Source organism: Bactrocera dorsalis, chromosome 5, assembly GCF_023373825.1.
Source record: "Bactrocera dorsalis isolate Fly_Bdor chromosome 5, ASM2337382v1, whole genome shotgun sequence".
Classification (NCBI taxonomy): Eukaryota; Metazoa; Arthropoda; class Insecta; order Diptera; family Tephritidae; genus Bactrocera; species Bactrocera dorsalis.
Window position 1 is genome coordinate 42,061,413 of NC_064307.1, and position 22,510 is coordinate 42,083,922.

A 22,510-nucleotide genomic window follows, 5' to 3' on the forward strand; every position below is an offset into this window, starting at 1 on the left:
CAAAGGGAAGACAGGGAGGTCAAATGTGTAACAGCTGATTTTGAATTATATTTCTGCACCAACATGTGACGAATAGCTGTTTTGTATGTAAATAACTGTGGCTAAACCGATGGTGGTGTTTATTTATAAATAGAATATTATTCCAACCTTTTAGCAAAGTAACTTTTAACGTAAAAAATAGTCTTATATATATCGAACAATATGGTTTTACCTTCAGCGGAAGAACTTGCAGATTTGGTGTTCAAGGAATTTAGGCAATTACCAAAAACGGGAAAGCCCGCCACGAACGAGTGGACAATCCTTTCTGCCATACTAATGCACGATACTGCAAAAGGTACCACTAAAGTCGCAGCTATAGGATGTGGCACCAAGTGTGTAGGCAAAAAAAAACTTTGTTATAAGGGTTTCATCGTAAATGACTCGCACGCCGAAGTACTGGCTAGACGTGCACTTCTGCGCTATATTTACTATCTTTTAAAGCGTGTAATAGAAGACAAGGATGATAGTGTTATCCAGTGGGATAATGAATACGTTTGCTTTCGATTACGACCAGAACTAAGTTTTCATTTTGTTAGTACACAGACACCTTGCGGTGACGCTTGTATTCGAAACGAAGCTATTGAAGAAAAAAGTACAAAAGAGGAGCGTAACATTAATGATGCGCCCACTGAACCAAAACAGAAAAAACGAAAAATGAATAATGAAAATGATGAAAAAGAAGGCTATGCACCCAACGGCGATGATAATGTAGGTGCTCCCTTACAAGCATGTCCGAATGATGCTGTCTACACAGGGGCGAAATTAATAGGTTTAACAGATGAACAGGATGCAATGCAACAAAAAATCGGCGCCGTAAGAACGAAACCTGGTCGTGGGGACCGCACTCTATCTATGTCATGTAGCGATAAGCTGGCGCGTTGGAATGTGCTTGGTGTGCAAGGAGCTTTGTTGGACACATTACTAGCGCAACCTATTTATTTTGAAACACTGAATTTTGTTGGAGGTGCAAAAAATGAGGAAGCAATCAAGCGTGCTATATATGAGCGCTTTATTGACAAAGAATTTAAATTTACTAAATTTAATGTTCACAAGCCAACAATAAGGTTCGCTGAAACCGTTAAGTTTGAATATGCTGAGAACGACAACCGAAAAAATCCAGCTGCAACTAGTATATCATGGTGCAACATTCCTATAGATTTAAAGTAAGTTAGTTATACCCTGAAAGGGCATATTAAGTTAGCTACGAAGATTGTTTGTAGATTTAAAGCAAGTTATTTATACCCCGAACAGGGCATATTAAGTAATCTGCGAAGAGGAGCAGTAGATCCATGTCCGTCTGTCATACACACCTTTTTTTTTCCCCAAGAAGCTCCTCATATGTCGGAACCACCGATACCGGATCACCATACCATGAACGATCAAAAGGAAGTTCTTGTATGAAAATTTTTTTATTTAACAAGATATTTTTACGAAATTTTGCATGAATTATTGTTTAAGAATAATTTTCGAACAAATTATTCAGGGCAAAAGCAAGTCCTTATATGGAAAGTTTGTATATTTGCCGATATATCTCCACGACATTTCTAATATATTATTATCTAAAGCATTGGTTTAATTTCCGAACAAACTTTTCAGATTTGGCCACTATAAGCATATACATATGTATGTAATATGTACACATGTTGTATGTAACTGCCATAAAAACTGTCAGTTCAAAATCAAGTTCTTGAAACATTTTAATTTGTGAAGTGTACTGAAATTAAAAGTGTTTTATTGTTTGTATTTTAAATTGATGTTATACCAATAATAATAATATTGTATCCTTTGTAGACCATACGAAATCTTAGTAAATGGCCGTAAACAAGGTGTTACAAGAAAAATGTTTGGCACCCTACAATCTGCAGTAAAAATTTGTAAATACAACCTATTGCTTGAATATGTGGATATATTACGAGTGGAACCGAAACTGAGACAAAAATATCTAATCGATCACGAAAAGCTTGAAAACTACCAATACTATACATATAAACAAATAGCAAACGAGTATCAAACAGCTTGGACCCTGGCTAAACAAAACTACTTTTCACAATGGACTGAGAAACCGCGATATTTGCTGAAATTTAGTTTAAAAATACGCCCATTATATTGAAATATGGTCAAGTCATTTATTTATATGTATAATGTCAATAAATATTTGATGTGTGTATGTATGTAATAATAACTATATTTGTGATACAATTGTTCAACTGTATAAATATTATTATGTACAAATTTTGTTTACCCTCAGCTGAAATAGAATTAATTTAATTTTTTTTTTTTAATATTCGGAACATCAATTTGCAACACAAAGCTATGTATATAAGTTTCAATATGTTAAAACACACAGACGCTTATACTTTGTTTAATACAAGCTGTTGTGCAATAAGCATGATTTTTTGTTTTTTATTTAACGCAAACGGTTCACATTTAAAAGCACAAATAGAATTGTTTATTTATATTAACTGTATTCAAATACATTTTTTACTTATTTTTTACAATCATATTTATTATGCGCCTTTGCATGGTTTTAATTATAATTATGGCAAACATCGTTAAATATTTATTTCGACTAGTGTGATTTTTTGGTGTTGTTTGGCGTGGAATAATTGTACTTAACCTCCAAATAAAGAGTTGACAAACGAAATCATTTTGAAATTTTAGTTTTATTGAAATGTAATCAATTTAAAATAGATACAATTTCGTTAATTATATAGACGCTTACGAACGAGTTTAACAAATAAAACTAAGCACATACATGCATAAAAAATATTCGTAAAATAGAAATAACACAACTCCAAATGAAGTTAACGAAATTATTAAAACATAGAAAATGCTACAGAAGTATAAAATTAACATTTTTACAAAGTCGTCATCATAAAAGCATAAAAAATTAATAAAATAATAAATCTATTAGCGCTACTATGTAAAAGGCCCCACAGACAAATATTTTTACCCGCTAAATATGGTATTTCCAAGTAAATAATTTGAATAATTTGCTTCCACAAATAATTTCAAATTCAAGAACTCTTATATTTGTCAAAATTATGTCAATAATTAATTTTTTTTATTTTACTATTATTATTTTCTTTTATATACTTTGTAGGGATAGCAGAAAAAATAACAAAAAAAGAACGCTTATAACACGGTATAAGTTGTAAATTTTATTTGATTAAAACATAGAAATCTACTGTCAATAAGCATACGTATATATATTTTATTATGTCATACTTGATTGAGGTCTTAATGTGCCTATAAACTAATTACATGTAAGTAAGTAAAACGTTTAAACGTCTTTTTGGTTAGTTTTTTGTTTATGTATATGGTTTACTCGACCGATTTGAGTTTTATCACTGTACGTAATGCCTAAGCTACACCTACACATACAACTTTTTATGTGTATAAATTGAAAGCAGAAATTTAAAAAAGTTAACGGTAAGACATTCAAGTATCTAGCTCCTAAAATTCGCCCGTAAATAGGCACACTCTTTACGAATTCATGGTAAATATGCAAGCCGAAATGTTTACCAATGCAAAGCTAAGTCCAAACAAAATATTTACTATACAATCTCATATCAATTATTTAATCTTTGCTATACTTTCAATACATATATTGTATATATATATATTTATAAACTTTTTGCTGGGATTATCATTTGCATACTTTGATTAAATAAGAAATTAATCATATATTATATGTACTATTTTTTTTTGTTTGCCTCCAATCGCTTGCAATGCAACTAGTTAATAATCGATTTAAGAATATAACCACTAGCCACACTTCCTAAACGTGTACGGACTTAAAAACTAGCGTTGACTAACATGCCACACAATTAAATAACTCTTGTCGCCGCGATTCTCAATCGTTTGATTCGCCTCCAGTTGAATACTGTTTTCCATATCATTGTCATCTGTAAATTGCAAAGTGTAAATGAGTATGCCAAATTTACATACATACTTTATTTATAAAAAAATCAAAGAATATTTATAATTTGTTTAGTAAAAAATATTTAAGCTTCGCTTGCAAAATACTAAAAAAAGCAGGTGAGCTGAAAGCCTTCTGTAACGGGTACACCTGACAGCCACATAGATGTATGTAATAGGTAATGCAGGTATATAATAAATGTTTCTTGCGATTACACATTAGAAATTGACTTAAAAGTATGTAAACGCATGTGCGCACCCCAAACTAATAAAAGCAGTAAAGCGTTAGTTGTTCCGAAAGAAATAAAGTGCAGACGAATGATTGAGAACAAACTATGTGAAATGTGTTAATATTATAACTACAAAAAAAAACAAAAGCTTTGACTTATAACCTAATAGTAAGAAATCAAAATAAGTATAAATAATATTAATAATAATAATAAAATTAATTTAATAACTCAACCGATAGACTAATAAGAATACTGCTTTAACATTTTTTCTTACTTTCAAAGATCTAACAACTTTTTAATCTCTATTTACACCTCAAATCGCGCGTTTATACGGTGGATTTCGCATTTTTTCTAAAAATAATTAGACATCCTAAGTTTATCCAAAACGAAACCGCGAATTGTATTGCTGACTGTTATAAAAAACTTCGGGTTTTCATGACTACGTTTTATAATTTAAAGATACATAATTTCCATAGTTTTAGTCAGTGTTCGTTATTTCAACGAGATGGATAATACGATTGTCATATAAAAATTACATATGAAGAAGAAAAAAGTTAATTTTAGTTGCACCGAAGCTAAAATACCCTTCACAAATAGAAAAAAAAAGTTTTACATACAAGACCTTTATTTTGGTTGATCAGTTTGCATGGCAGCTATATGCTATAGCGGGCCGATCTGAACAATTTCTTCGCAGATTGTAATGTTGTCTTTGACAATAATCCAAATAACATTTCGTGAAGATATATCGTCGAATAAAGAAGTTTTTCATACAAGACCTTTATTTTGATTGATCACTTAGGACAATTACGCAGCTTCTTGCAGAGAAAAGGATGTGCATAGAATTTCAGAACGTTATCTCAAAAATTGAAGAATTAGTTCCCATATATAGAAACAAACAGATAGTCAGACATGGTTAAATCGACTCAACTCATCACGCTGATCATTTATTTCTGAGTGCGACAAACTATTCAGGCTCTATAGATAACTTAGGGTCAAGTTGCTATAAGCCACCCCTTTGATTGTCTGCAATGGATAACTTTTTGGTGGCATTTTCAACGAACCGTCTACACTTTATGTGCCTTTTGACAAATTATATGCTTGTTTTGGGAACAATTTGTAATTTAACAAAAACATTAGCAGTATGTATAAGTGGAAGCTGACAGAAATAACCGTCGTGTCTACGTAACCAGATTTTACACAAATTTTCATCTGATCAAAAACAGTCAGTTAACACAGACGCAAAATTATTTAAGTAACTTTTCTGCTATTGCAACAACAACAAATAAATGTTATACGGCGGAAATCTTAAATAAACCGTGGCCTTGGGTATCCATATGTCAGTGATAAAATAAAATAAATATCAAATATGTGAACAGTTAGTAAATAATTATTAAAATTATATATAATCAATTATGTACTTCAAAACTACTATATAAAACACAAGCAAAACAAAATAAAAGTGCAAAAAAAATTGTGTTTCAACAAAACTACTACAACAAAATATTTAGTCATTGTAACAGAGAAATAATTGTGTGTGAAGAACTCGGAAAATCTTCAATATATTGGACGTGTTATGCTTTTCACCACTTGTGTATCAACAATTTGTATTAGCATTTTTGCAATAAACTTAAGCAATATATAGCAAAACTAAACCAAAACATAGCATGATAAGTAATAAAGAAGGAACGGGGACAGAACTAGTACTTGGATACAGTTTTTAACAAACAAATAGAGGTAAAACATAAAAAGGAAAAAAAACTAATCGCATTTAAAATAAGTATGTGAAAACCTTATTTTGGTATTGAATCAGGTAACTGCCGTTGCATCAACGAATTTGCTGCGCTGTGCATGTGAATTTAAATTAATATATAGTAGTTTAAGGCACGATTTTTTTCACTGATCACAACGTATGCAGCAACAGCATACTTGGTAGCTTGAACTACTAGCTTTAACGCGTGCGTATACGGCTGCAATGGGGACGTGTTGTGTTGTGTCAACACATTTGTACGTAGCAATATCCACATCTCTCAATCACTACAAATTATATGTACTATAAGAATTTTGAAAAAACAAAAAAGATATAAAGAAAAAAAATAACAATAAAATGGAGTAGATGATTTCATATCAAAAAGTTTCAACAATGAATTAGATGCGTTGGAAAAGCAATTTTGTTAATTTTTTTTATTATTATTAAGCGGTAAATTTTAGTTAGACTTTTAAATGATTAGTTTTGTTTTAGGTAAATTTCAAATACATAACATAAAACATCGAAATATTCTTTTTGTTTTGAAATCAACAAAAACAAATTCGAAATAAAAATTTTTTAAAGAAAGGCTTACGTATCAACTTTCCAAACTATCAAATGCGCCTCATTATCACCAGGATCGGTTATGGATTTTTCTTGCCCTGCAGACAACAATATAGGTTGAATTCAGTGTTGCGAGTTAAAAATTAAGAGAGCATTCACGCAAATACATATGTATCTAATTATATATTTTAAATTTAAATAAATAAATATAAATCATAAAACTATATATATGAGGGAGGAAACGATCGGTTTGGAAAATAGTGTGAAGATTAGAGATGCCGTCCAAGTGTGTAATAAGAGTAGTCCTGAATATGAAAGAGCGCACACACTACAACTAGCAGAAGCGATTTTAGCTGCTTTTTTGGTAAACACACTACACGCTCTACACTCGCTTAGAAACTAAGGAACTAAAATATCGTATATAGTATTGCCAGTCTATATTGGGCGTACGTCAACGTAAAGCGATGACTTACTTATGCGAAAATCGATGTAGCCTTCGCCGCCACACATGACTAGCATATCCGGCCGTTTGTTGGTGAATTGCAGTTGCCCGCTATTTTGTAGTTGCATCGGCACGGATACAAAGAACTTAACCGCATCACGATGACCGTGAAACGAGAGCTGTGCATTGGCCATGCAACATAGCGGTATTTGACTATTGGGATCAGCTGCAAGAGAGTTAAACATTCGTTTTAGCACCGGTTCAAATAATATTTATAATAAAATGTTACTTGATTTGCCTTGACCCTCCGATAATGGCACCGAAATTATGACACCGTTACTGGTACCGATCCACAAGCGATTGCATGATACCATCAATGCGGTAATGCGCACAAATGAGAAACCCAACTTGCCAGTGCCAAGCATTTTCGAAACGTACGGCTCGATATCCACATCCTGTTTGTGCTCGAAAGTGTTCGAACTGTATAAACGCAGTGTCGAGTCCAAACTGCAAGTACATGTCATATTAAAAATGTATATAGACACATATCAATATATAGAACTCACCGTATGGAAACCCATACACCTGAGCCGGTAGCAGCCATTTGTCGCACTTGGCTCTCCTTACGTGGATGCGCCTCCAGCGAGTGGACGATGCTCAGTGAGATCGGATCGACAATATAGATCTTGTTGCGGTGAGCGGCCCAAATGCGTTCGCCAGCCACACAGAGACAACGTATCGAATGATTACGATCACCTAGCGTTACCAGGTGATAACTATTCAGATCCCATTGGCCGTCTGTTTGGCGGCGAAACACTGCCAATTGAGCATTAGCTAGGGCCACAACAACGCGCGACTCCACATGCACTATCGCTAGGACGGCATCGGGCAGGAGAACCTTATGCAAGCATTCATGCCAGCGACCTACAGCACTATGCACATACAGCCAACCTTCCTGATCGCCCATCCACATGGTCGGCCCAATCGAAGTCATTGGCGGATCCTGACGATTTTTCGTACCCAATATTGGGTTGATGGGCTTCGAGAAGGACGGCTGCAAGTTGTTATTGTTGATGTTCGCTTTGGCGCTGGTCACACTGCCGTCGTCCTGCAAGCGTTGTGGTGCACCTGGTAGCGCCTGTCGCACCTTAATCTCTTGTATATTGCCCAATGGCTCGTTAGCCGCGTTTTTCGTGTCATCTGCTGTTTTTTCAACAGCCTCTTTTGCATTCTCCTCAACCGCAGCCGTTTCAATAGCTATCACCTCCTCTGCCTGTTCATCTGCGCGGGCGCTTTTGTTAGTGTTACTGTTCTTATCGGCTTTTGGACGTACACGCACAAACTCAACCTTGCCAAATAACTCGGTGCCTTCGCCGGGACGCTCCAACATTTCACCAGCCTTAACCACTTCAGAGTTCTCGAGCAGCGCGTAATCCTTCTCCACTGCGCCTGTAAAATATATATTTTAAAAAGACTTTTTCAAAAATGTTGATGTATAAATGCACTTACCTTGCACAGAGGCAATACAAAGCATATGTGATGCGCATATGGGAAATGCATCTAGTACAACTGCCGACTGATTGGCATCCACCACTGTTACTGTGCTCGCCGCATGCGTGCTCGTGCAAATCCACACATATGATGATAATTGGGTTTCTGGCTCCAAATTGGCCAAACTCGCACGATTTATTTGCCGATCGAGGGCCTCGGCTGAGTGCTCTGCTGTAGGACTGGTAATTTCTGCGATTTTAGCTGTAGAACGTGGGTCATATGAAGACGTCGACGGTATAACTGAACGCCCATCTTTGGTAAAGCCACCGTTAAGATTCACACCGGCGGCACAGAACACTTTCATATGCGGCGACGCCTCGGCCAAAGGATTGCAATAGACTGGTACCGGCACACCGCCAGAGTGACGATTCTGTTGCTCTTGATTTGTCTTGTTTATAGGCAAACTCCAGCCGTAGGCTTGCAAACGACCATCCTCCTTCTGTACATGTGCACGCAATTGTCGATATTGTTCACGCCGTCGTGCGCTTGCGCGTTCCGATGTACCCTCCTCGGAGTAGTCTTTTGTGATCAATGCATTTGCTAGACCCGCACTGGCGGGATGTGGTGGTGGATTTGCATTGTCGCGTGCACCGGTTATGGCAAGGCGATTGTCGCTATTTCGACTGGGGGATCCATGGCTGTGAACTGGGCTGGAGTAGCGAAACATAGGCCCCCCTCCTTGCCCGTCAGCGACGCGCTCCTGCGGGCGATTGGAGGGGCTATATGTATATGAAAAAAGGAACACATTTTATTTTCACACATATGTATATTTGCGCATGCAAGTAGCTACTTACGTAAATAAACTGCTGAAGTATTTCCATATGCTCTGCTTGGATTTTTTATCCAAATTGTCGACGGTGCGTGAGGCGCGTAAAATCTCGGTTAAACGCACCGCCTCCTGCAGTTCCATCAGACGTTCTTTGTATTGATTGCGCTCCATCAACACCATCGCCATTTCCACGCGCGTGAAGCGTTTGCGTTGAGCCAATGGTACATCGTTCTCATCCTGTTCAGTGTCATCTGAAAACAACAACAACACATAATCGTTAGCTCTTATTTGCCAAGCAAAGGAAGTACTTTTAAACAAACGCTTACTTTGTTGCTTAACTTGTTCCTTTGTCTTTTTCAGCTCCTCCTCCAGCTCGCTCACTTTCTGACGCAATTTGTTGCGCGATTGCTGCATTGCATTCAATTCTTCGCGCAGTATCTCAATTTCGCCAGTCAGCTCATCGACTTTGGCAATCAAGTCGTCCTTAACAATGTTCAAAGCATTCCTGAAAACGGACAAAATTTGTTTATCATATTATATACAAATTTATGTGTGTTGTTGCACTTACTTCGTTGCCAAGAGTTCATTATTCTCCATGATGAGGTTTTCCACTTCTTTGCCCATGCCTGCAACAAGTTTTGAGGAAAGTTTGGTGTTAAGTAGAAATATAATATATGTATGTATATGTATGTTTAACGTTACAATTATGAATTAAGTAAATATTTGGTGATATGTAGATAGATAGATAGATAAATAATAGAGGCATGCACTGCGACCATGGGTCTATTGTGCCCTCACCTAACTCACAGGGACTCGCTTAGCCCCAGTATATTGATGAAGTCCAATATTCTACTGGGTGCTAGTGAGGCCGTGTGATCCCTATCCGGAAACATGGATCCGAGGGCCTTTGACCTGCGCCTACAGACTGCGTTACAGTCGAACAGCAGGTGCTCCGGGGTTTCAGGCTCACTGTCACAGAAGCGGCAGTTAGCGCAAGATGAGAGGCCCATGTTCGATAAGTGCCTCTTAAGCTTGCAGTGGCCGGTGTAAAATGCAACTAGGAGCCTGAGTTTGTTCCTTGGGAGGTTGATTATAGTCTCAAACCTCTTCTGATTATACCCCCTTGGTGATATGTAAGAGCGCGAAAATAAAAACTAAGCATTAAAAAGGCAAACAAAAAACAATTTGATTTTCACAACAACAAAAATTAATTAAATTTATTAAGTAAAATAAGGAAATAATATTTTAAAGCAAACAATTAATAAAGCAAAATGGTTAAAACATAATATGAAAACATTTTTTCCTTATACTTATACAGTTAAGATTTTTTGTAAGGAAAAAAAAACCCAATAATAACAAATAATTCGTAATTTACCAATGTTTTTATGTAACTGAAATTTGTATTTAACTTTCAAAATTATTTTATTTTATTTATTTAAATTTATTATTATCTGCAATTAATTTTATTATTGTTTTTGTAGAAGCTATATTAATGGTATGTTCTAGTAAGAAATCAGAAGCTCAAAAAACAAGCTGTTTCGACTGGTTCGCACTACTGGGAAAGAGTTTTTAGTTAAGGAGGTTTGTAGGAGCAGGCACGGCGGGCGTGCATACCATGCACTACATACTGATAAAGAAAGAAAAAAAAATCAATCAGAACCAGATTTTCAATTCGGCAAATCTTTCAGCATTTTGTTAAAAATCTAAATCTCTTCCAGTTATGCCGTACCGAATATCGTGGGATTTATCTGCCGGAACGTAGCCAAGTGGATGCCCGGCCACAAAGGTATAGCCGGGAATGAACTGGCTGATGAGCTTGCCCATCCACTAACGTAGTAGGATCTGAACACTTCATCGCGGTGGGTCCTGATACCATAAAGGAGCTGCTCCGCAAGAAAGAAGGATTAGGAATAAAGAGGTATTGGCAACAACAACAAGAGCCCAGCTTCTTGTGCAAATTGCCGTTTCTGCGACAGGGAGCCTGAAACTCGATTTTGACACCAAGGAATTGTTTTTGGACTTTGGAAGTTGTTCTTATTACGATTGTAATAAATCTGGGTATTGTATTTTTTTTAACTTTGCAAAAAAAAAAGTTTCGATCAACACTTTTTAACTATTAGCAAGAATTTTTATGAACTGACATACAAACTTTTTTACTTGGTAAGATATCTTCATGAAATTTCAAAATACATAGTTCAGATATGTAGATCTACTATAGCATATAGCAGCCATAAAAACTGATCGATCAAAATCAAGTCTTTGTATGGAAAACTTTTTTATTTGTCACGGTATCGTCACGAAATGAGACATGAATTATTATCTAAGGGAACACCAGAATCTCCGAGGAAATTCTTCAGATCGGAACACTATAACATATAGCTGTATGAAAAAGTTTTTTTTAGAAGGGTTTGATGCAAACGAAGTTATGTTTTTCCTGTTTAGTTTTACTACTTCATTTTAAACTAGGTTATTGTTTTTGTAGCGACAGAAAATATTCTTGAAGTAATTTCGAGGAATGGTGCCGAGTTGACAGTCCTTGGCAGAGTAAAAATCCAGGTCCCTCCCAGTTACTTAGACCCGGTTGTAGTGGGAACGGTTTTAAACTTGGCCTAATCATGTGCTTATCGTTTTTAATAATTATTTAAGCATAAAAATCATTTCGTATATTTTAGGCATTTATTTTTATCCAGAAGAGGTATTTAATAAGTTTTGTTTAACAATCAGCTAAAGTTGTATGATCGTTTGTGGCTCCGGTAATAATTTTAAAATGTTTGGAATGTAATAAAATGATTAAAAATAAATCATGAATGACAATTTTCTAAAAAAAAATATTTAAATACTACAATAGAATATGATTTTTTAAATACAAAAGCAAAACCCACCAAAACCAACATTGCTAATACAAACTACATTTGCAAAGAATACAAACTCAAAATTACCAATAATAGAAATAACATCGAGCTATTGTTCTACTTCTTTTACTGTGTACATACGAAAATGGCGATATGCCGTAACTTACCGAAATAGTTGTCGTTAGCTTTATGAACGAGAGCAATCGCAAAGAGATTTTCATTAACCAGAGTTCGTTTTTTGTTTTCATACAACGCATTTCGAGCCATCCAGCAGCGAGTGCACGAAACATGAGCATTAATCAAATGTTTTGTATACCATCCAAAAATGCCGTGTGAAATGATATTCATATGTTTTCGTATTTACATGAGTGTATTGTATATTCGTTCGTTCGATTGTAATTTATGTTTTTGTTTTTTAGATAACAAAATTTCGAGTATTCAGTATTGAGAAAGGAACAGGACAAAAGAGATGATGAATTCGGTTATACATTGTTGTTGGATTTTTAAATATTGTACATATGTAATTAAGTTATCACCCACCAACTGGGCTAGATGAGTTGCCAATTCATTTTTTTGTTTAGATGACTTTCAACTTAGGCGATTACAGTTATTAGTTGGTGTTTAATGTATTTACATGTGACATATATAAATCCATAGATATATGAATCTTGATACCTACCCGAAGAAGCATATTCTCCAGGATGCACCCAGCTTCCTGCGTTCGAGAGCGAGCAAGTGTGCGAGAGAGGAAGAGAACATAGCCATCAGCGCATACAAACAGTAGTAAATTGCAAGACATTTCCACAAAGCATAGTAATATTGTTGTTGTTGTATATTATATTTAGCATATCATTAAAAATGCAATATATATGTGCGTATTTTGTGTTGGAGCGCGTGAGACAAGCATTTCAGGGACATTTCAAATTGTTGCAATTTCAAGCAGCACAGAGACGCATAATAAGAAAGAACAAATGTGAGCATTTATAAATATTTTAAATATGGTAGCAATAAGTAAATAATATATATGTTTGTATATTAGAGTGTTTAGTTTCCCAGTCAATTTTTTTGTAAACAGTTTCTGAAGTTTCAGTTTTTGCACTAAAAACAAGGGTCCGACGTAAAGAAGCTCTTTATTTTCAGTTTAAGGGGGTATTTTACTCTAGAATTTTGAAAAATTCGATTTTTTTCATATATTTAAAGTTTAGACCCTTAAGAACATATCCTCCAAAGGATTTTTAAAAATTAAAATTATTTTAAGAGCTACAGTGACGCAGTACCTAGCCCGGTAGGTAGGTAGACTCACTTTTTTAAACGCGTTTTTCTCGAAACTACTTTTTTCCACACGGTACCGGCATTATCTGAAGTTCTATACAACCGATTTACTTGAAATTTTGTGTGAACCTTCTTTATATAATCCTTTATCGTTCCTACCAGCATAGCATGAAAAATTTTTGTTTTTAATAATAAAAAAATTCAGAATTTCAAAAAAAAAAGCGTAAAAAATAATTTTTATTTTCAGGCAGTCGCCATTTTTCAAAAAAAAAAATTTTCGTGTTCCCTGAGGTAGGGACTATAACGGCACCCTTACGGATTAAGAATTTCGTTTGATTCAATTAAGTTCTGTTTAATTTAAGTAAGACTCCTTTATAATGCTAACCAGGCATTGAGAAAATGGCCATAAATGTACTAAGCATTTATCCAAGTGATTTAAACTCTCTGTGTTGCTCATACGAAATGGTGTACGAGTATAGTACATTTCACGCATAACTTTGCGTATAACTTTTATATAAGAACGTTTTAATCATTAGGATATTTTATTTGAATTTTGTTTTAAAATGGTCTTTTCAAACTTTTAGGTTAATTTGTTTTGCAGTCAAAAACAAAAAACTCTATAAAATATATGAGAAGAGCAAAATGATTTTGTCACAGTTTAAGTTGAACGTAAAGGGCTTGTTTATGTTGGAAGTCATTTTAGAGCAAAAACTAAAACTTCCAAGGATGTTTGCAAAAAATACAAAAAATCAACTTGTGAAATAGCAGACACTCTAATGTATATATTTAGAGAGATATGTATATATGTACACATAATATTAATTATATCAATTAAATTACATGTGTTTTAGTATTGATGCAGGCATTTTGGAAAATATTAGATATGTGAACAATAATGTATAAAATTACAATAGTGATGTGGTTTTGAAGAGCCAATTAAATTAAAGAAAATTTTTCTCGTGTCCAGCAACGCGGCACAGTGAAGCAGATGAGGTAAATACATGTTAAGAAGTTAGCCCACATACCTGTAACAACTTCATGCTCTTCACTCTCTTCGTTATCTTGAAAGGACAACTCTTGGTATAGGGTATTAGCAGAGCGTTGCTCCTTTTTGGTTGTTGAACGCCCAACTGCGCGCGCATATTCAATTATTATTCAAAAAAAATAAATTACAAATTTAAAATTTTGATTTGGTTTGTAAAGGAAATGGAAAGGGTTAATAATTTTTCAAATTATTTGAGGTTAACACGAATGCATAATAGTAGATTAAAGAGATAAATAAAAATTAGATTAGTACAATTTCAATACAGTTATTTCCAATACATAAGATAGGTGTGCAAATCCCAAAAAAATCACTCACCATTGGCTGGTGCATTTGGCACAACGGGACTCGTTTCACTTTGCGGTGATGTAGCCTGATTCTGCTGTTGCAATGTGTCCGTCTCAGCCGCACGCTCCACCGTCTGCAAACTGTCTAATTCATTTTGCAATGATGGTGGCCCCGAATCATCCGAATTGCTGCCCACACTACAGATTGTCTCTGTGTCTAGCATGGCGGAGTTCTCGAGCGACGCGAAGCCATACGATACTGGACCGGATGACCTATAAGAGGCATGACGACAAGTTGACTATTATAAACTATATTGATATTTAACGAGTAGCTTAAAAATTGAAAGAAATTTTGTAAGCAAAAAAATTTCGAAAACACCATCAATTGAAAACCAAACAAATTTAGGTATTACCGAGCAATTGGATTTAACCTGGCTCGATTCATTTCTAAGCGCTCCGAAGCCGAACTCATTTGTGAGTGTGTAGAGCCCATGAGCATTTTGGTGCGTTCCATGTAGTCAACATGATTTTTGAAAAGCTCCGTATAACGTTCATGCAGTTTATTATACTCCTAAAATTAATAAATTTCATTAAATCGTAAAATCATAAACGGAAATTTTATTCATACTAACCTTCTTCAGTTCGGTCTCGCGCTCTTCCAAGCGACTCGCATGTTCTAAACTGTTTTTATGCTTCAATTCGAGCATGCGCACAATGCTTTCTAGTGACTCCAAGCGGCTTGCCAGCTCTTTGTTTTCCTGTTCAGCCACATCCTCCGATTCCAGCAGCTGCACAATTTTTAAAATTATATTTTCAATTATTTAAATTTTAATTTATATCTATTTATTTATTAGTAAATAATATTTATATAATACTTGCCTTCTGTTCGGATTGTTTGCGTGCACTCTTTTCGCGCTCATACTGTGTAACCAGCTGTTCGTTGTCCTCCCGCAACAGCTCCAATTCAACATCCTGCTCCTGATTTATGCGATATGATGCATCCAGGCATTCTAAGACATTCACCAGTAGTGGCATAAGATTCTTCACCACGTCTTCATCATAGCGATTAATCATGCGTTCGAATTCTTGATATATACTACCGGCTAATTGTTGCACCTAGAAAAGAAAAACGGTGGTAAACGTTTGTTAGGACAGAATAAGTTTGAAAAAAATGGAAAGAACATCAAACAAAGCGAATGTGATAATTAATATCATCAGGGTGTTAAGAAAATATTATACACCAAATTTCATTGAAATCGGTTGAGTAGTTCCTGAGATATGTTTTTTTGGGCTATAAGTGAGCGACGCCACGCCCATTTTCAATTTTTAAAGCATGGGTGCAGCTTCCTTCTGCCATTTCTTCCGTAAAAATTAGTGTTTCTGACGTTTTTTGTTAGTCGGTTAACGCACTTTTAGTGATTTTCAACATAACCTTTGCATGGGAGGTGGGCGTGGTTATTATCTGATTTCTTCCATTTTTGAACTGTATATGGGAATGCCTGAAGGAAACGACTCTATAGAGTTTGGTTGACATAGCTATAGTAGTTTCCGAGATATGTACAAAAACTTTTCCAAAAAATTACGTCCAAATATGCCCCTCCCTAATGCGATCCTTTGTGCAAAATTTCACTTTAATATCTTTATTTATGGCTTAGTTATGACACTTTATAGGTTTTCGGTTTTCGCCATTTTGTGGGCGTGGCAGTATCTCAATTTTTACTCAAGTTACAGCTTGCACGGACGGACGGACGGACAGACAGACATCCGGATTTCAACTCTACTAGTCACCCTGGTCACTTTGGTATATATAACCTTATATCTGAGTCTTTTAGTTTTAGAACTTACAAACAACCGTTATGTGAACAAAACTATAATATTCTTCTTAGCAACTTTTTTGCGAGAGTATAAAAAGTATAATACTGCAGTTAAAGGCTGCATGTCGAGCATTTAATACTGTTTGGATCGGTAAGTAAGAAATCAAATTTGGCATCACCAAAGCATTTTCTAGCGGCCAGGCCGGTCTATATCCTCCTAATCCGTACTGGCATTGAGTCCAACCCGGACCGAAGATGTTAAGATCTGCACCAGCACTAAGAGCCTTATGGAGTTATGGGCCTTGTGCTGTCAATGTACAACAACGTCATTAACAAGTTCCCACGACTGTCGGTTCTACGTAATCAGAATCGACCCGGATTTTTGTATGGCCAAGAACTGTCAACTCTACAGAAATCTGCCGCTACAACAACAACAGCGTACATACACAAACATAAGTATGCACGTACATTTACAAATATTCTTTTTGATTGCTTATAAGTTCATTTTTTTCTTTAATTTCTGCAGAAAGAACTTGAAACAGCGTAACGGAGCTATGACTTCATCACTTTACTCATTACCAGCGCTATCAATGGTACCGATTTATTTTAAAGACACCTGCTTTTAATTTTTTTTAATGCTTGCTGTACTCGTAAGCATTTATAATCTACATCAAACCTCATTGTATCATGTTTTTACATACATATACATATGTACGCCCATACTTATAATACAATATTTGCATTTATTAATTTGAATTCAAAAGCAACGCATTGCAGTGAGAAATATTATTGCCATTTGAGGATTGGTATCCAATTTCTTCCGATTACGTTGTCGGTGACGCCTTGCCTTTCTTCCGTTTCGTTTTTATCAGCGATAAGAATTAATGAATGGAAGTCTGGTAGGTTTACTCATCGAGTAAAATGATTCATGAAGCGTATCACATGGCATTTTACAGTATTTTATAAAAGCACATACAAACACACATTAAAATGCACATGCAAATAAAAAAATATGTATAAAATATATGTAAATACGACGATGTAAAGGCGAAATGATAAAGTTTAAATAAATGCATACATACACAACTACCCAAACAAATGGTATATGAAGACGTACATATATAGTATACACATACATTCATACATAAAATATTTGGTTAGTTTCCTAACTTGTATCTATCTTAAGCAGCTCGAGTACTCTTGTACATTAAAGCAATACAAAAAGATAGAAACAAAAACCTACAGTCATTCCGCAATCGACCTTGCACAGCGTAATCGCAAGGGCGGCTTGCTAACACAGATTAGCTTACTTTTCACATTGCATAGACATATTTGGGAATTCATAACCATGGCGTCAAAAATTAATTGAAAATCACACTTATAAATGTTTGCGTATGTGGGTTGTTGTTGTTGATTTCGAATTGGCAAAAAGCAAAAAGTCTACATTATATGTACACATATCTTTACGCAACCGGAATGAACCCGAATTTAAATGTACTCGTATGTATATTTTCTTCTAGTCGTTTTCCTCAAAAGGTTTTTTGAGGAATAGATGTTCGCAGGGTAAACGGGACAATAGCTCTCATGACAGTCGCATCTACATAACCGGAACGTATTCGGATTTTAATCCGACCAGGGGCTGTTAACGTGGCAGCATTCCTTCAAATTACTTCAGGAACCACTACAACAACAAAAACTGTTTTAAAGTCAACTATAGCCTAGATAGCACCCTGCTTTTGGTGAAGGACTTCGTCGTCCGATTAATATCGAATCGTAATTTTTCTTCAATCTGGACCCAGCCCTCCCGGACTCAAGCGCTATTTTAAAAACTTTATGATCTGGCCAACTTGTTTTATCGTTGCATTTCAACAATTCTCATTGAAACTGTTTATATCCGTTATGCTTGTTGTAGGCAGACATTCAATGTTTGTGTTTCTGAGGTTCTCCAAGTATTATGTGTGGGATTTGTAATAGAACTGGGCATTCGCAGAAACAGTAGGGAACTGTTTTCTTATTCCCGCGTACCTTGCAGCTGCGGCAAATATTGTTATAAAACAGTCCCATTTTTAGTGCATTTTCTCCCAACGGCCACTACCTCTTTAACTCTAAGTCTGTATAGCTTTCCTTAACCTATTTAATGAGTTCTTAGTTCTAATCTTGTAATTCTCATAGCCACATTTGCTTCGTTATCTTTCAGTGGGTTATTGATTTCCATTCACCCGAAAAGAACTATTGAAGTTTAACCTTTGGAGCATATGCTCTGATTTATATAAATTTAGCTGGTCCAATTATTTGATTGCAGCTTATAGCAGAACATGCTGCTACTTTACGAATGAAAGTCAAAGCGATTGAAACGGCCAACTTTGTAGGTCCTAAAATTTGTAGACTCTACTAACTGCTAATATGTATCCTCTACCGCTTATGAGTCTGACCTCATTTTATATTCAATATTTATGCATGCATCTACATACATTTGTTAATGTTTGAAGGTTAGGCGATTGGACATATAAATATAATTAAAACACCTATTTACAAGAATACAAACATTTAAATGTACATACTTACTTACATACATACATAAAAACTTACAAACAAAACATAAAGATTGGAAACACATAAATATAAAACCAATGATAATGATACATTAATGAAAAGTACATAGTATCTAAATACAGAATTATAAACCAAACAATAATTAAGTTCAATGTTTAATAAAGAGAAGTAAGAAACAATAAATCAATACTAAAAGTAACAAACTCACGATGCTCACAACCTGTTCATTCTGAAAAAGAAAAGAAAATAATAATGCAAAAATTAAATTTTGACTTTAATGACATTTTTCGTTAAACTTATACATGTACAGTGGTTGGAAGAAAGAAAAAATAATTGAAATCAATAACCAAAATACAAGAAACGATATTTCAAAATTGTAACCCATTCTTCTGAGTAGGTTTTTTGGAAAAAAATAAAAAAAAAAAGTTTGCCAATATATCTAAGAGTGGTTATATGTATGTATATATATGTATGTAAATACTTATGTATTTTGAAAAAAAAAATTAAAGTTTGTCAATATGTCTAAGAGTGTTATTATATGTACATTGTTGGTTTTTGAAGAATCTGTGTACATTTTATTAAACTATCATCCACGTAATCGTCTGTAGTTCTTAACTTATTTCACATAGAAGAATTTAAGAAAAAGCACAAATATTTGATATAATATTACTTAATCTTAGACTTCATTAATTGTAAATTTTGATAGATAGAAGTTTCAGCGACTTGACGACTGAATAGACTTTAAACGTAATTATCCCTGTTCATTTTCTCCAACGCTTCGCCAACAAGCTTGTAATATCATTCAAAATATTGCAACAAAAAGTAAACGTTTTTTTTAGCAATTATAATGCTATTACCAAAAATAAACACAGTCTTGTCTGTTTTACTTCCTGTAAGGGTGTTTAAGGCTATCTATTATATTATTCAGAAAATAATTACACACAAAATTTTGTTTGTGCATGTGCATATATACTACACATTTATACATACATATGTAAATGGAAGTGCATAAACTGTGTAGTAATAATTAACCCCATAACGTTCGTTAAACGTCAACTTAGCTCATTATAAACATTCTTAGCGCATTAGTACAAAAGAACATGAATTTTAAAGCACACAAATACTATATTGACAACCTAATTTGTCGAACTTTACATTTTAAAGACATGACACCTTTTGTGACTTTTAGTCAATGTGATAACATGCTGATTATTTTTTACTAAAAGTTCTAAGGATTAAATTTTAAAACAAAAACAACCATCTATCTATCTATTGTGTTTGATAGAGCAAATGTTGTATAAAACTAATAGCATTATGTACCTATTTAAACAAAAATTACAAAAAAAAAATATTTATATTATTATATTTATGATTGTACTTTATCCTATGTATGTGTCTAATCAAAAAGTGTATATACATATATACATATATATACATATGTATATTTATTTATTGAAAACGCTCTAAAAATCAATGACGACCACTTGGGGTTAAAAAGAATAAAAACAGCACGCTAAATAGCATAGCGATATCAAAGCAAAGCAAGCAAACATGCACTAGTGTAAACACGAACTGAACCCAGTGAGTAACAAACAAAATAGGTATATATGTACATACATACATATGTATGTCAGCGGTTGATGTAATACGAAATCAATAAAATGCTTAATCACGTCTTATTAACGGGAACTCTTCAACATATGTAAGCCTTACCAATTTGGCAACAAATGTTGGAAGGAAATAAAAAGAGTTGAAAAAATGTTAAACCTAATAAATAGAAACTGATAAAATTCCTTATATCTATGTATAAATACAATATTTAAAATATTTTATATATAATACATACATACATATGTATGAGACGTGTGACACACTATTTTCATATAGTGTACGAAGTGAGGTTTATTGATTCTAATGTGGCTTGCCAAAAGACAGAAGTAACTAAACTAAATAACACAATGTCAATGACCAATTTATGTATAATGACACGTTACAAATTCACACATGCCTACTTAAGTAGGTATTAAAAAATGTGTAAGTCCATGGTATAGGGCTCATATCTTTAGTTACGTTCGAAAAAATTTTAGTTAATGGTGGTTTAACTTTGATAATAAATACATTTTGATAGTATAGTAGACTTTTCAGACTATGAACAAGCCTTTACTATTAATTTAATCAAAATACAAGTAGAATCAAGGTCTTTTGAATGAAATCATCATTAAGACACTTTTAAACAGACACTTTTCATTTAAAACTTATACGTAATAGCATTTAAAACTAGATCGAAATAACGATGTATAAATAAATGTGTGTACTACATCTACTTGTATGTACGTATATTCATTGAAAAAGTTTTAATAATAATTTGCAACGTGGCATTTATGAAATAAATGCAATTTTTCTATTTTTATCTTTTCACAATTTAACATTAGGTATATAATATAATAATAGCCACATACGTCATATATAATATACAGCTTTATTGATAGAAATACTGATTTGTTGGATCTGTATATAATTTGTTTACACACCTTTTCTGACATGACCATATTGTTATCCTCGGTGCCATAAACTGTCTCAGCACCAGGCTGAGGACCGTGATTGTTGAGCATTGTGTCGTCGTCCATTGTGACTTCTAATTTACTATTTATGTTAAAGAAAATTTACGCGGCACAGTTTAATTGTGATTTCTTAATCCAACTTTTACTTTCTGCATACTTTTTTTCAAGCGATTTACACTATTGAGACACAATACGACGTGCGACTGCTATATTGTAAGGCGGAAATGAAAGAATGTGTGGGAGTGGGAAAGTGGTGTCTGACTTGTCCACAATATAATCTCTAACCACTACGACGTCGCCCTTTCCAACAGCTCGCCTTGGACCCACCACCCACAACGTCGATTTTCCACACTTCTCAGCTCCTCACAATTACTTTATTACCAAACACACATATATATTTATTTTTATGGAGGAAAAGTATTTTTATTTTAGTTACCACTTTCTACTTCTCATTTTTTTCTTAATATGTATTGTTAGAAGTTTGAAGTTTGCAAATTTTATTTTTCCAATTATGAATGAAATTAGACAGTGCAATATTACGCCTTCCCTTCTTTTTTCCTGATTGTCATTTCATTATTTGACTAGATTTTTTTCACTTTTCTCTATTACGATGAGCCACACTTATCACATTTTTATGCTTTCATTAATATTCTTTAAAAATTTGTATGATTTATTTCGTTTGATTGCGTTTTTATAAAACTAATTGGATTTTTATGATGCACAAAATTTGTCTGATACAAATAGCTAGCGTGAAAATTTTTCTAATTGTCTTATGTGTCTGACATTCTTGCATTATTTCTTTTCATTTGACAGCAGGCAACCAGTGATGCACAGTTAATGTAAATAATATAGGGTAAGTTATGTAAAGT

The 22,510-nt window shown here is 34.2% G+C and overlaps 2 protein-coding genes across 4 annotated transcripts; one reads left to right on the plus strand and one right to left on the minus strand.

Annotated features, from left to right (window-relative positions):
- Positions 1 to 58: 58 nt before the first annotated feature.
- Positions 59 to 2,690, plus strand: LOC105229045 (tRNA-specific adenosine deaminase 1). The gene is made up of 2 exons (XM_011209100.4): positions 59 to 1,202; positions 1,831 to 2,690. Exons 1-2 carry the CDS (start codon positions 202 to 204, stop codon positions 2,147 to 2,149), a joined length of 1,320 nt encoding a protein of 439 aa, XP_011207402.2. The 5' UTR covers positions 59 to 201; the 3' UTR covers positions 2,150 to 2,690.
- On the minus strand, positions 2,684 to 22,401 carry LOC105229046 (JNK-interacting protein 3). Of its 3 annotated transcripts, none has more exons than XM_011209101.4 (17): positions 21,612 to 22,399; positions 19,289 to 19,309; positions 15,593 to 15,829; positions 15,346 to 15,501; positions 15,127 to 15,284; positions 14,745 to 14,986; positions 14,410 to 14,514; positions 12,792 to 12,827; positions 12,280 to 12,297; positions 9,829 to 9,886; positions 9,587 to 9,765; positions 9,286 to 9,511; positions 8,450 to 9,210; positions 7,507 to 8,389; positions 7,230 to 7,447; positions 6,972 to 7,166; positions 2,684 to 3,947 (listed from the first exon to the last, which is right to left on the minus strand). In XM_011209101.4, exons 1-17 carry the CDS (start codon positions 21,705 to 21,707, stop codon positions 3,844 to 3,846), a joined length of 3,693 nt encoding a protein of 1,230 aa, XP_011207403.2. In that variant the 5' UTR covers positions 21,708 to 22,399; the 3' UTR covers positions 2,684 to 3,843. The 3 variants fall into 3 exon arrangements, with proteins under 3 accessions (XP_011207403.2, XP_029407322.2, XP_049314360.1); XM_049458403.1 differs by lacking the exon at positions 2,684 to 3,947 and adding an exon at positions 6,525 to 6,897 and having other exon boundaries at positions 21,612 to 22,401; XM_029551462.2 differs by lacking the exon at positions 19,289 to 19,309 and having other exon boundaries at positions 21,612 to 22,398.
- Between the last annotated feature and the right edge of the window lie 109 nt (positions 22,402 to 22,510).